The following is a 14,585-nucleotide window of genomic DNA, read 5'->3' as shown; positions in this document are numbered from 1 at the left end:
GTCTTCGGCAACGTGACCCGTTTCGCCATGCTTCATCGTATCCGTGCTCGCGATCGGTGCACCGATAATCTGTGCTCGCTTGGGTGTCCCTCTCACACCGCGAGCACCGTCAAAGCCTATCCCACGGCCCTGATGGTGGTCTGTCACCGCAGGGATGGCGAAAGAAGCGCTGCTTGCGATGAGCTGCCGGAAGTGCAAAAGATCTGCAATCGCTGCACTGATAGTGGACATCGTCTGGGTCTCAGATCTTCCAATCAGGTGCGCGGGATTCATCCGGCTTGATGGGTCGCTGTTTTCCTGCCATGAACTCGGCGGCTGACCACACGCCTGCTCCTACCAAAGCACGCCTTCCGCCGATTCTCTGAGCCTGCTGCATCCGCCAACGCCGGATCTGCGTGCATATGAGACCTATTCTGCATCGCTCAGTGGTACACTGCTGCCTTCTCCCAGGCTCTCTTTCCGCCCCTCAAAAGCGCAGCGGCCACAAGAGACAGAAAAGCGTGAACGTCCAACTGCAGTCCCTGCTCGAATGAGCTCTCTGCTGCGGGCAAACGCCGGGGCGGCAATAGAGACCGCGGTCCTACCATCTCCGGCGGTCTCGATGGGCCCACAGACGCGGAGAGCCGAGCAGCCGCAGGCAGCGCTTGGGCTTGATTTGGAAGGTGTGAGTGTGGGGGGGAGAGAGGGAGCGGTTCTGCTTGCGCGCAAAACCACCGGCTGAGCGAGGCGGTGGAGAAAAAGCGCGCTAAGCATGCAGCCGCGCTGTAGCCGAGATTCGGTTGGTGTCGCCACGCTCTTCTCTCGAAGGCTCGTTTCCCACTGCCCGCAGCGAAGACGAGCTACAATTTATGGAGATGCGCTCGATCAACGCCGCCTGGTCCGCAGCTGTCTCGACTGTAGTTGGACAGCCTGTCTCGCAAAGCAATGGACGCTTGTGCCTGCGACAAGGCTTGTTGTGCCCTCGCTCTTGTCTCTGAGGGGCTGAACACGCGAGTCACAAGAGGTTTCACCAAGGCCATCTCGGCCAGTCGATTCGCGCCCTCGCCATGGGAAAGCAGTACATCACATGTGATGGATGTCGATGCTCTGCTTGGGGAATGGAGTCCGACTCCCGAGCTCACGGCATGAGGACAGGGTTCGGATCAGCCGCTTGGCTGTGCCGAGCTCGCCGGAAAGGCAAGTGCGCAAGCGAGAGCCATAGAGCGTTGACAGACAAACTCTCTCGCCTGTACATCACCGTGGGACCCACGGCTCTTCCGACGGTCAAAGCCTGCCGGTCATCGTGATCTCTGACCGCCGCAGCGCTGTGCCTTGATATCCATCAGCGAGGGTTGTCGAGCCGCACAGCGCATCGGAGACTGGACCGAAAGACCTCTCTCACCAGATCAGGCTTGGAGCGTGAGCATCAAGCGCACACCCAGTTGTCGGCGTGCCCTCTTCCGGCTCGAGTCGATGCAGCTGTGCAGCCTTCCCGCCTGTTCGCCTAGCCGCCGCCGGCGCATGCGGCAGATCATCTCCGGTATCTTTGTCTATTCGGGCGTGCCCATTGGTCCACTCCACAGCGCCATGATCAAGCTCAGCTCTGTCGGGACACAAGCTGAATTTTATGCTCGTCTCATCTAAGCGTCACTCGGCGGTGATTGGCCGCGTACCAGACCCGCTCTTCAGATAGCACAATGCGGCTTTCATATGTATTACAAGCGCATGAATGCCGTCTTTATGCCGCAGGATCGAGTCGTGCGCTTAGAGGTTGGCCTTGACAGCGGCAATGCACTCGATCTCGACACCAACGTCCTTGGGCAGGCGCGACACCTCGACGGCGGATCGGGCGGGCTTGTAAGGAGCGAAGCGCTACCGAGCGGCAAACAAAGACAAGTACCAAAAAAGCAAGCGTCAGCTCATGCCGTTTGACCACAATCGTACCCACAGCGGTGCGGACTTACCTTCTCGTAGATGGCCTGTCATGTTCGGAAGTTCCAGTTCCCAGTGGAGCGGTGCAAGGTCAGAAGGGTCAGTACAGGCGTTTTGTGTTGCCGAAACACGCCGATCCCGCACTCACGTTGATCTTCTCAAAGTTGGCCATGTCCTTCATGAAGATGGTGCACTTGAGGATGTGCTGTTCGCCAGAGCAAAGACAGCGTCAGTATGGCCGAAAGGCTGCAGCGGCATTGTTGCGGCTCGAAGTGAACATACCGAAGGGTCGGAGCCAGCGGCCTTGACGACGGCAAAGAGGTTAGAGAGCGCCTGCTCGGTCTGCTGCTCGATGCCGCCCTCGACGAGCTTCATCTCGGGGGTGAAGGGGATGCAGCCCGAGACGTAGGCGACGCCGTTGTGCACGACCGCCTGCGAGTAGGGCGCGACGGCGCCGGGCGCCTCGGTGGTGTGAATGACCTTGTAGGGAGTCGACGACATTTTGGCTACCGATGGCGAGGTTGACAGGCGACGGACGGATGCAGTGCGAGCGATGGCGCTAGGTGTCAGCTTCAGCGCCTGACGAGTGTACGACGCCGTGCCGGACGTCCGAAGAGCACCGGCAGTGCGGCCGAGTACCGAGACGGGCGAAGCGACCATCTTCACCGAGAGACGAGGCTTCGTGACGAGCTGCGGACACTGAGGAGTGCCAGAGCGAAGTTGGCTGCGCCGATGATCGCCTCGCTACGCTCGAGGAAGAAGACTCACAGATTTGTGACGAGAAGCTGCGGATGTGCTGTTTCGAGTGAGTGGGTTGGCAATCGGGTGAGAAGGCGTAAACCGGAAGATGCGGATCCTTGGGAGAAACTGCTTCTGACTCGAGAAGAACGCGGCGAAAAACACGGCCACGTAATTCAGTGGGCTGCGGGGTGGAGATACCCGCAACGCGCACGGATCAGGAAGAGAGGCGAGCTCTAAATCGGCCTTTCCCCATTGTGATGTAAGAAGCGCCCTTCAACTCCGCACTCCACTTGCCTTTCTCGGAGGAGCCCAACAAACCTGGGTGATGGCAGAGGATGTGATGGCGGAACGACCTCGTGATTCCTTTCGAGCCATCTTCGGAGCGTGCCGAGAGATAACGTGCTTTCGAGCAAAGCGTCGGAGATCTGCCGAGCTGGCCAGGTAGGCGTTGACGGTCCAGTCGGGTTTGAAGGTCGGGCACAAGCGAGCGACGAAGCATATCCAAGGCGGACGGCGCAGCACCGAGAGTCAATATGATAGCGTCAGCATTGATGGCGTGACAGCTGAGGATGACGGATTGCGACGCCGTCTCGACTTCGGGATGCCGCCGAAGCCGCCTCTCGGTGCGGACAAGACTAGCTCGACTGAGCTAGTCGCGGTTGTTCCGCCGGACACCAATACGGGCATGGAGCTTGAGCTTGTCATTCGGTCACAGCATGATTGAGCCCTACAACACTTTCATGCCGACAAGATCATTGGGTCCCGAGCGAGTGGTCGATCTTAGCAGTGGCTGGAGCGGAAGACTTTCATCCGACGACATGCGGGGTGACTGTTACCATCGGGACTAGCGCCGCCCTCGCTTCTCTGCCGCATTGCAGCCTGCGGTTGACCATCGGATCTGCCCGCCGCACATCCTTCGGCTTGCACGCGAGCGCTTCCTGCCTCGGTCTCGGACCTGCCTAAGCGCACACTGATCTGCATCCATGCGGGCATTCGCGAATGGCATCATTCGTCAGACCGGACATCTCCAGCGAATCACATGAGCCGACGATAGGATCACTGGCCTCCGCTTCGCTCATCGTAGGGCCCTCCATCGTCTGTGGACGGGTTCTGACCTCCCCATCGCCATGAGTGAAACCGCATTTCCTCGGGCCAGTGGTCAATGCCCTTAATCTCGTCCATGCCATGGACTTGTCCGGCCGGTAGTCTTTGAGCGAAGATGGACCACGAACGCTATGTGACAGAGATTCACTGCCGTGAGACGCAGTGGTCACCGAGGCAACGGTGAGGGGATGAAGGTAGATCACCGATCGGGGATCGGGATGAAGTTGACACGAGGTGTTGGTGTGGAGCTGGCCAGGGTCCATCTTTTGTGCGGCGTGTTTGGCAGCGGGACCCTGGGACGCGTTTCTTCTTCGCTGTCTCGCATCGAGCTGGCACACCTCATCGACGTTTGCTTCCACAGTCCCGCGGAACCTTCAGCTCGGTGCTTCGCCCTATCTCGCAGAGATGGAAGCAGCACGCGAGCTCCTACCGCGGCGCGCGTCCAAGCGGAGGCGGACCGAGCCTATCCACTCGCAGCAATCCAGCCAGACAGCGTCGGCAACTGCTACGCCCAGCACGTCAAGCACATCGCTCAGTTCGCACCACAGCGATCTCTCCCCCTCGCGCCGCCTTGCGAGCAAGACGCCGGCTCCACTCTCGTGCTTCCTCGCATGGTGCAAGGCGCAAGGCATCACAATCGACCCGCGGCTCGACCTCCGGTATCAGGGCGACGCTGTCTCGTGGAGCATCTCGGTTCACGCCGGCGCGGCGATCGACCGCGACGAGGTGGTCGCGACCATCCCAAAGACGGCGGTGCTTTCCCGGAAGACATCTGCACTCTCGCACGTGCTCAAGGGCAAGTGGCTGAGCGACTCCCACGAGACAGTCGGACTTGAACTCGCACTCTGCCTGCTGTACGAGCGGCTTCTGGGCGCCAAGTCGCGGTTCGCCCCGTTCATCGACATCCTCCCGCGCCTGCCCGTACCCCTGCCCTTCCTCCACGATACGACCCAATTTCGTCCCTATGGCGCGCCTCCGGATTCATGGAGGTTCATCCGCAACACGGAGGCAGGCCGCATCGATGAGCGCGCGTCCCAGGTCTACATGGCTGCCACGTCAGAAGGCGTCGAATGGCCGTACGACCACGATTACGGCATGTGCCGCCAAAAGGCGCTCGACTACTTTGAAAACATCGGCATCGAGGTGCTCAAGCGCAGCGGACTCTTCGATGCGACTCAGCGTCAGCATCTCGAGGCGCTCGAGACGCCGTTCCTGACCGCCTACACGCAGGTGTCGTCGAGGGACTTTATTGTCGACACGTACCACGGCGTTGGGCTCGTACCCGTGGCGGACCTGTTCAACCACGCAGAGACGCATACGGTGCAGTTCGAATCCGATCAGGACGTCTGCGAGATTTGCGGTGAGGCCTTGCTCACGGGACACGAGGAGGAAGAGTGCAGATCCGGCCTCCAGGACGACGAGGCCGAGTCCGAGGACGAAGCGTCGTCGGTTGACGAAGACGAGATCAAAGAAGAAGAGAGCGAGGAAGAGGGCGATTCACAGGAAGAAGAAGAGGAGGCTATCAAAGAGGAGGAGGCCGAAATCCAAGTCGTGCCTGATGCAGAAGCTGCTGCAGACGAGGATGAGGACGCCGCTAGCGACGACGAAGTCGACTATGTGGACACGCTCGACATGCGCACACTAGCCCCGCACGCATGCGGCGACGAGATGTTCAACACGTACGGCACCCTGCCCAACGCGCTGCTGCTCACGCGCTACGGCTTCTGCCTCGATACCGAGACGGACGTGGAGCGGTATACGCTCGATCTGCGCTTCGCTTCTGAGCGCAAGCACTTTTTGGAAGCGTTCAACTCGCGCCACACGGATAGCTGTTCGGCTCGTTACACCCTGGACCACGTGCTTGCGATCATTTTATCCGACTGCCCTTGTGCAGATGGTATTGACGGGTTGTACCACCTGGACACGCTGCTGCCAGACGCCGAGTGGGATGCGATTCTGACTCCGCTGCACCGCACAGCGGAGGGCGTGGACGAAGATCTCGTGGACCGCGACCAGGTGCATCCGCTGTTCATTGACAGCACGGGCCGCACGAGTCGGCCGCTCTTTGCGCTCGTGCTGCTCGTCCATCTGCATCCCAACTTCCGCCGACTTAGCGAACTGGCCACCGCAACGCTGAGCAGCATGTTCGTAGCCGTGCGGCGCACGGTCGAGACGCTGCGCAGCCTGGTCAAGTCGCGGCGCTACGTATTGCGCATCCACGACCAGCGCGAGGGCGCGCTCGACCTCATCGCAACCAACTCGGACGCGCCGTACGAGACCCAAGCCTCGGTGCATCATGCGGTGCAGGAACACGCCGCGCTGTGTGCGGCGATTTCGTCGTACAACGACTTTCTCACCGCCATCGCGCCGAGCAAGCCCGAGTACCAAGAGCCACAGACACGCCACTTTAGGATTTTGTGACGCACTCTGCGGGAATGCCAAAATGGAGCTGTTGAAATCTCTGTGCGTAGGTGCGTGGGACTGGTGGTGTCGGTGAGGTCGTGAGCTTGCTGCTGGTGTGTTGGCGTGCGCTTGGGAGTGATTCTGCCAGCATGGCGCAGGCGTGACGCGATTTCCAGCCCTTGGAAGGCGGAGATACCCGGCAAGGGCCTACTTTGCGCAGCCTTGTTTGTGGCGCTCGCCAACCAGATTGGAATGCAATCCAGTAGAACTGACGATTTGATCCACTGGCGACGAGGGCGAGTCGAATGGCATCAAATCCTGCAAAGTCAAGCCATGGGACTTTGCGAGCCATGGCAGACTCCCAAAAGTGAAATGCGTAGCTTGCCAGCAGTGACATCAGTCTATACGTTGATGAGGCGCAGGAATCGGTTATGGTGCGCCCTCACCTTGCAGAGTACCGGCTTTTGACATGCATCGGAATGTGCTTGGCGTCGCCACCGTCGCCATTACTCCCCAGCCTGGTGCTTGCATTTCGTATCCACACTGCGCAGGGCGCATGAAGTGTTGAGTGCGTAGGGCGCAGGACAAAGGATTTCGTTGCAGTTTCTCCGTGTGCACAGGGGTTGATTTGGGTGTCGCTACCGTTCGCTTTACTCGTCGTGCTTGGCGAACACTCGATCATGGCGGGACGTCCAAAGACTTCCCCGCGAGTTGGCTCGGCTTGCGTCTCTCGCAGCACTGGGTGTGTGCGGATCTAGCACCGTCTGTTTCAGCTGCTCGAATCGACGTCGAGCCACACGCCACGTCCAAGATACTGAGCCCCACCCGGCTCGAACATCGTCCCAGCCAACGTCTAGAATCTAGTGTGCGTGCGTTGCGCTTGCACTGCGAGCCCGGTTCAGCCGAACTCTGCTGCCACGACACTCTCCATTGACGACGAGGCATGGGCGCGAGAAACACACCGGCCAACGTGGGTAGCAAAGTCAAGTGAGAGAGAGACAGTGTGGTGAGGAATTGCCTTCACAACCTCAGTCCACCAACAGCCGATCAGACGCATTCCGTTGACAACTTGCCCCACTCGTGCCACCTAGATCGACAGCATCGAACGGCGCCGAAACGTCCGCCATCCACTTCCATCCATCGCCGTGTCCACCTTGCATCTTACACACCGTAACAACGCCGATCCAACGACCAGCCGCAGCAACATGCAGTCTCAATTTCGCACGAGCCGAGTGTACGCACACCCCATCGAATCGATTGCAATAACAAAACTGTCCTTGCTCGCGACGTCCGCCAGCCACTGCGAGCCCGCTAGAACGTCTGCCATCCACCCGTGTCCATGGCAGCCTCGATCTTGCGCGCCACAATATTCGCCACCCCATGCGCCCAGATGTGCTTGCGCAGTTCATCGTACCTCTGCTGGTGCAGTTTCTGCGGCCTGCCCTTGCGCAATCCCACATCGATCTCGCCATGCCTATCGAGATACGGCGAGAGAAAGTGGAACGTGCCGTTGCCCTGATACAACAGCAGCACGAGGTTGCTCTTGATCTTGAAAAACGCGCCGGTGGAGCCGCCACAGAGGTCCATGTGCTGGTTGCACTCGCCGCGCTCGCCGTCGTCTTCGCTCTGGCAGCAGAACGACTGCAGACACACCACCTCGCCGCACAACAGACACAGCGCCGGCTCGGGTGGGATGTTGCCGCATTTCTTGCACGCACGTCGTCGCGTATCCTGCAAGAGCGTCGCCAGATCCGATGGCAACCGCGCAAGCTCGTACACGTGCGGATGCTCCAGCAGCAGCGTCGGATGCGTCTCCGCCGCCTGCAGGTACGATGTCGCCAGCGACGAATTACCCCCTCCCGACCGTCCCCCGCCCAGCGAAGCACTACTCGACCCACCCGCAACCGCCGCCGCAGCAGACGATGGCCGATCGTGACCGAGACTCGGCGGCTGACTGCCGAACAGCGAGTTGCCCAGCGGCGCCGGCTGGATCGGCAGCGGCCGGAAAAGCGATGCCAGCGGCACATACGCATGCTTGATCCATCCCTCCACCATGCTCGCCATGGGCGTCTGCTTCTCCGCACGCACCGGCAGCGCGTCCGACGGCAGCGGAATCTGCAGCTGCTCCAACAGCCGACGATACTCGCCCACGCCCGCCGTGCTTTCCCCCACCTTGGCACCGCCGGCCACCGTCACGCCCACCACGCGACGCAGGATCGCAGCGCGCCGCAGGAACGGCAGCGTGTAGCTGCAGATCATCTTGGCCAGCGTGTCGTCGTCCAGATTATCGAACCCGAGCGTGATGTTGCCTCGCGCATACCCCACGAAACCGATGATGTTGGCCACCGTCCAGCGCACGTCCGGGAAGATGCGTCGCGCCTCGTCGACGTCCTCCTTGGCGATCTGGCCCGGCTTCAGACCGGCGCCCGGCCGCAGCGCCGAGTTGGGTCCAAACATGTTGCTCATATGGCCGTACACCTGCGGCCAGATCGAGGGCTGTGCGAGGCCAAACACGGTCTGCACCAGGCATACGTAGTACATGAGCGCCGTGCACTGCGGCAGTGCCTCGGGCGCCACGACGGCCGCCTCGATCAGGATCGTCATCGGGTCGCGCAGCAGCAACGGCGAGCGCACAGCGTCGTCCCCGCCCCAGTGCGGCAGCAGTCGCTTGAGCAGTCCGCGACGGATGATGTCCGGTCCCCTCGATCCCTCGTTGAGCGTCAAGGATGCTACCCGCAGGCAGTGAAGCAGAGAGCGTAGCAAGTCGACGGTCGGATCGTTGAGCGCGTCCGCCACCGACCGCTGCTCCACCGGAAGCGCACAGTCGGTCGACGGCGACGGCGTCATGCCGCGCTGCGACACCTCGAGCATGGCGATCGTATACGCCACCACCTCTTCTGGGATGTACATCTTGCGTCCCTGCGGCGCAAGGATCGTGTGCTGCTGCAGCTTCTCCCGCGCCGGCTTGGTCGCCTGCGACATGGGCTTGAGCACGTTCATCAGCCGGTCGATCATCTGCGCCGTCGAGCGGTCGATGCTCGCCATCTCGAGGCGCACCTGCAGCGAGCTCGGCGAATGCTCCACAAAGAAGGGCAGGAACGCGCCGCTGCCGTGCTCCGTCTCCTGGTAGTCGGCCACGTTGGTCTTGGACGAGTGCTTGAGGATGTCGATGTTGATCTTGCGGATCCAGTCCTGCAGCGGCATGTCGTCCGCCACCACCGAGTCGAACGGCACAAACGCATTGCCGCCGTTGGAGCTCGACGCATCTCCCGCCGGCGTCGCATCGGCGACGGGCAGGATGACATTGCCGAGACTCTTGCACAGCGGGCAGATGAACTCGGAGCGTTGCAGTTCCTCTGGATGGTTGCGCGCAATCTGCTGGGTGTGGCGCTGCTCGACGCTCCTGCAGTACGTCTCGAAGCAGTGCAGATGCATAAGATGGCCGCACGTGGACGCGTAGAAGCCGAAACGGTGGTCCTCCTGCGGGAAGCTGCCGTACGCTGGTCCTTGCCTCGTCCTGCCACCGTTGCTGGGCGGCAAGCCCGAGCGACCCATGGGCGGCGCGCCCTGGACGCGCTTGCCGTCGTCGCTGCTTCGGTCCATGGTGAGCGGCGCCTCCAAGGCCTGCTGCAGGCTCGGCGCGTCCTGCTTGGGCGTCATGCGCATCATGCGGCTCGGCTGAATGTGCGCAAGGCTGCCAAACGCCTTGTCGGTGGCGAGATTCTCCTGGCAGAGGATGCAGCTGCCCCAGCTCTTCTTGGGCGCCCTCGCCTCGGCATCCACGGACGACGTAGCGGCATCCACCTCGCCCTCGTCATCGTCATCGTCGTCGCTGCCGAACTGATTGAGCAGGCTCTTTTGCTGTGCCGAGAACTTCTGCATGATGGCGGCCTGGCGCGCCTTGGCGGCTGCTCTGCGAGCCTCGTCGGCGCTCTGTGGCTTCTTGGCATTGGTCGCGGCCGTGGCCGCAGCGTCACCACGTCCAGTGGCAGCAAAGTGCGCCTGAACAATGCCGCGTGCGGTCGCGTTGTGCGAGATGAGCTGCTCCAAACACCAGCTGATCTTGGTCTTGAATGGCTTGAAGGCCTCCAGGAGCTCGATCTGGCAGAGCAGTTCCACCAGCGTCGCCTCGGATGAGGCTGCGGCGGCCTCGTCGCCTTTCGCCGGAAGCCTGGCGATCGGCAGCGTGGCAGCCTTGTCCGCGAAGCTCTCTGTGGCATCGACGAGGCCGATCATGATGATCTGGAGCGCCGTGTCGACGAGCATGTCCGGCGCATAGGTGTCCAGCGCCCGCGTGTTGTCGAGCGCGCGGAAGAGGAGCGAGACAAGCACGTCGTTCGAGAGCACCTCGGGCATGCGACCGAAGAGGGTGCCGCGGAGCTGGCCCAGACACGGGCTCGGCACGAGCGGTGGCAGCTCTTCGTCCTTGATGGTCGAAGCCTGACGAGCCGTGGTCTGAGCCAAGTGCTTCTTCTGACGAGCGCGAAGCACTTCCTCGACCTTTTCGCGCTGGTTGCGCGTGTAGTGGAAGAAGAACGGCTGGATCTCGGCGTAGCACTCGTCCTTGAGCTCAAAGATGCCAAAGTCGTGCGTGCCGTCCGGAGCGCGGAAGGTGGAGACCTGCGAGAGGATGCGCTCAAACGCAGCGAGGTCGGTGAACTTCTCGGGGATGTTCTTGGTCACGTCGGAGAAGGTGCCTTGGCCGAGCGCGAGGAAGTGGATGACTTCGCGTCGGATCTGGGCGTCAATGGACCAGGCACACACGGACGACATCTCCGAGAGACACGTGACGATGAGGAAGAGCAGCTCTTCCGCAAGGAAGATGCCCTGCGTCGCATCGTACGGCTTGTTGGCGTTTGCGTCTGCGACGTCGAACCACGAGAGCAGTTGAAAACGGTCGAGCATCGAGAGCAGCAGACGATCGGTGTCGAGCAGCGCGAACGCGGCCTGGATGAGGAGGAGGTCCTGGTCGAACGTGATGCCGCGCATCGAGTTGTCGCGGTAGTGGTGCGCCTGTGAGCGAATGACAAAGCCGTTGCGCACCCACATGTTGCAGCGGATCTGGGCGAGCTTGACGCACACGCGCAGCGGATAGTCGAGTGCCACGAGGAGCTTCTTCTCGTCGACCCTGTCCTGGAGCAGCTCGTCGAGACGCTGCTTGCCCGACCACCGCTGGAGCGCCTGGTGGCCCACGAGCGGGATCTGACGGAGCAGCTCGGCCAAGAGCCAGTGCATCGGCTGGTGGAAGCTGACGGGCTGCGACTCGACTGCAAACGAGACGACGGGAAGCACCTTGGTGCCAGTATCGGCGCCGATGCGGTAGCGGGCGTCGTGGAAGGTGGTGGGCGGGTACGACTCTGCATCGCAAACTGTGAGGTGCTCGCAGGTTGCGCTGATGGCATCCAATGTGCAAACGATGGCCTCCACGAGCTGGTCGGGCGAAGCGTGTGCGAACGCCTCTCCAAACATCTTGGCCGCCTTGCCGAGGTGAGAGCTGATGTGGAAGACGGGGATCCACATTTCGCTTTCGAACTCGACGTGTGCCGAGACGGCACGCCTGGACGGATGGATGGACTGGAAGAGGGCGAGGCACTGGAGGAAGTAGTCGGTGTGGGTGCGCGCGCTGGTGGCGATGAGCTTCTGGACGCCTTCGGATGCGAGGAGGTAGCGGATGTCGTAGAAGATGTGGTAGCTGCGCGACTGGCGCAGGAACATGAGGTGCACGCTGGCCTGGCGGCGGGCGGAGCTGATGGGGGGCAGGATGAGGTCCATGATGTCGGTCACGGGCGGAGACGCAAAGATGGCCTGGAGGAGGAGCATGAGCTTGGATATGAAATCGTGCTTCTGGACGAGCATGGTTGCGATCGAAGGCACGCTGAAGAGCTGCACGGTGAGGAAGCAGATCGAGTACTCCTGCTCGCGGTCCCTGAGCATGAACGACTCGACGAGCATGGGGTAGACCTTTGCGAAGCGGAGCGAGACCTCCTTCTTGATCTCGCGGCGCGCGATGAGCGACATGAGGAGCGCCTTGATGTCGAGGCGCGCCGACTTCCAGAGCTTGTACTCCATGAGGAGCAGCGCCTCGTAGCAGGCGATGTTGCGCGGATCGAAGAATTCGGGGCTCATGCAGCCGGCCTCGATGCGGCGGAAGGGCTGGAAGGGCGCAAAGAAGCTGCGGGCGATGATGTGCTTGAAGGCGGCCGCGTCAGGTTTGAGCGGGGCCTGGCCAAAGAGAGGCTGGGCGTGAGCTTCGTCGTCGACGCCTCCGGGCAAGTAGAGGTTGCAATTGGAGAGGTCCATGACAAAGTTGAGCACGAGCTGGATGACCTCGTCGGCGTAGACGTCGAAGGCGGGACGCAAGGTGACCATGAGATCGATCGAGTTGAGGACGCGGGCGATCTGGAAGAGGCGGCGCAGGTCGGAGGATACCTCGATGATGTCCCTGCCGTGCTTGTCGACGCGCTCTGCGACGCCCTTTGCGTCGTGCTCTGAGCGGCCGGTTGCGTCTGTGACGATGTCGATGACCTGGCTGAAGCTGTGCTTCTCGTCGTTCCACAGGAGCACGGCAAAGAGGCGGTTGCCGGTGCCGGCATCACGAGGAGTCTGGGCGTCGGTGGTATCGGTGTTGGATCTCCTGGGTTCGGCTGAGCCCGTCGAGGCGTCGTCAGAAGCCGCAGCACTGTCGTAGGTGTCATTCCTGATGCGGGTGGACAGACGTGCAGGGGCGGGTCGCCAAGCGGTGGAGTCGGCGGCGGATTTGAGCTGCGAGCCGGAGGCACTGTCTGGACGCGAGCGCAGGCCGAAGCCATCGCGGCCAAGGGCGGTGGAGGCACCACCGGGATGGTCATCGCTGGCGTCGTTGGAGTCGCCCACGAGGGTCTCTACCTCGACGGCGCTCATCTCTTCGTCGCTGTCGTGACCGGCGGTGGCGTTGTTTTTGCGCTTGGAAGGAGTGCGGGTGGAGTGTTGGGAAACTAGGCCCTCTTCGAGGCTTGGGCAGAGCGGCATGTCTTCGAGCTTGTGCAGGTTGGGGAGGATGGCGCCAGTCATGTTGTGGTCGAAGACGGTGACGATGAGGGTGACGAGCTCGCCGATAGCATCGAGGAGGGGCGAGCGGACGTCGGAGGGCAGAGCAGCGAGGGCGTCGTCGATCTGGTCGAGTCCGTCGGCGTCGTCCGCGGCGGACGAGGGATGTGAGGACGGCTGCTGGGAGTCGGACTCGAGGTCCATGTCGGTGGCTGTATTAGCCGTGAGTGGCGGTTGTGCTTCTGAATGGTAGCGACAGCAGACGTCTTGCTTCCACGCCTCTGGGTCACCGCAGTCGCAGCAGCCGCCGCTGGAGGAGGAGACGCTAAAGACGACGTCGTGATCCTCCCTCGCATGGAGAGAGGCCTCGAAGCAGGGTGCGCACTGCACGCAGGTTTCGTCGAGGCCGCAGTCGCGGCAGCGATAGATGGCCTCGCCCTTTTGGAAGAGATGGCCGCAGGACATGCCTCTGCGTGCCTCGGAGTATTCGGGGCCCAAAAGGTCCGGGTCTTGGAGGTCTTCGTGTGCGCTGGAGGTGGACCATGGCGACTGTGCGCGCTGCGCCTGTTTACCCTTTTTGCGTGCGAGAGCGAGTTGGCGGGTCTGCTCGATCTGAGCGCGCGAGAGGTTCCAGTCGTGGGAGGCGAGGAGCTCGAGGGCTTCCTGGACGGTGGTGCCGGGGTCGCAGGGCAAGAGGACGGAGGGCGAAGGGACGCTCTCGAAGAGATGGCGAAAGAGGTTCGAGAGGAGCGTGGTGGTGACGTGTGGAGTGACGAGGTAGGAGGCTGGGTCTGCGCTGTTGGGAAGCGGTACGAGGCGCGATAGGAGGTCGCAGACGCCGATTTTGGCGGCGCGCTCCTCGCGGCGGCTCATGCCTTGGCTCATGGTGCGAGCAGGGGCCGCGACGCTGGCCAACTGGCAAGGGCAGGCAAGTGCTGGCCGAGGAGTGGTGAAAGCGTGCCGGCGGCGGGCGGTGGAGAGATGGAATCGTGCGGTGGGGAGAGAGCAGTAACGGCGATCAGGAGCTCGAAGCGATGGTGTGCGTGATTGTCATGCGTGCCCAACAATTGTGGCCGTCGATGGCGAGTTGCGAGCAAAGTGCGTCGTCGCGAGGTGTTGGAGGATGTGGTTGAGAGTGGAGAGCAGCAACCCGCTTCGACTGCCTCAGAGCCCCGTTTTTCGTCGCAGCGGCGCGCGGCCGTCGAATTAGTATTATTCAGGGCGGCTCGGCTGAGTTGCTTCGTGCATAATTGGCCGCCTCGCTCGAGCCTCCAACGGCAACCAGGCATTTTATTTAGTCATTAGCCAATCCACCGTAGGTCTAACACTTTCAACTCGGTCGCCATGCGCCGCCATGCCAGATGGCGACGAATCAGACGGTGTATCGGAGTGGTAATGTG

At 61.7% G+C, this 14,585-nt stretch overlaps 3 protein-coding genes across 3 annotated transcripts, besides 1 other annotated feature; 1 reads left to right on the top strand and 2 right to left on the bottom strand.

Moving 5' to 3' along the window:
• Nucleotides 1-231: part of a sequence feature (In-frame stop codon was detected at splice-junction site;~hypothetical protein) that runs on past the window's edge.
• A 1,512-nt stretch (nucleotides 232-1,743) lies between these two features.
• On the bottom strand, nucleotides 1,744-4,019 carry PAN0_001c0818 (endoribonuclease L-PSP; the record flags this gene model as incomplete). Its single annotated transcript, XM_014804433.1, has 8 exons — nucleotides 1,744-1,851; nucleotides 1,944-1,958; nucleotides 2,060-2,116; nucleotides 2,194-2,601; nucleotides 2,680-2,885; nucleotides 2,971-3,246; nucleotides 3,489-3,611; nucleotides 3,671-4,019. The coding sequence occupies 8 exons, from the start codon at nucleotides 4,017-4,019 to the stop codon at nucleotides 1,744-1,746; spliced, it is 1,542 nt and encodes a 513-aa protein (XP_014659919.1).
• A 142-nt stretch (nucleotides 4,020-4,161) lies between these two features.
• Nucleotides 4,162-6,177, top strand: PAN0_001d0817 (SET domain-containing protein; the record flags this gene model as incomplete). Its single annotated transcript, XM_014804432.1, has 1 exon — nucleotides 4,162-6,177. One exon carries the CDS (start codon nucleotides 4,162-4,164, stop codon nucleotides 6,175-6,177), a length of 2,016 nt encoding a protein of 671 aa, XP_014659918.1.
• A 1,293-nt stretch (nucleotides 6,178-7,470) lies between these two features.
• Nucleotides 7,471-14,070, bottom strand: PAN0_001c0816 (uncharacterized protein; the record flags this gene model as incomplete). Its single annotated transcript, XM_014804431.1, has 1 exon — nucleotides 7,471-14,070. The coding sequence occupies one exon, from the start codon at nucleotides 14,068-14,070 to the stop codon at nucleotides 7,471-7,473; it is 6,600 nt and encodes a 2,199-aa protein (XP_014659917.1).
• Nucleotides 14,071-14,585: the final 515 nt, after the last annotated feature.

This window comes from Moesziomyces antarcticus (assembly GCF_000747765.1).
Source record: "Moesziomyces antarcticus DNA, scaffold: scaffold_v10001, strain JCM 10317, whole genome shotgun sequence".
Lineage (NCBI taxonomy): Eukaryota > Fungi > Basidiomycota > Ustilaginomycetes > Ustilaginales > Ustilaginaceae > Moesziomyces > Moesziomyces antarcticus.
Note: the sequence above shows the minus strand (reverse complement) of the source record. Positions and strands in the feature narration are given on the sequence as shown.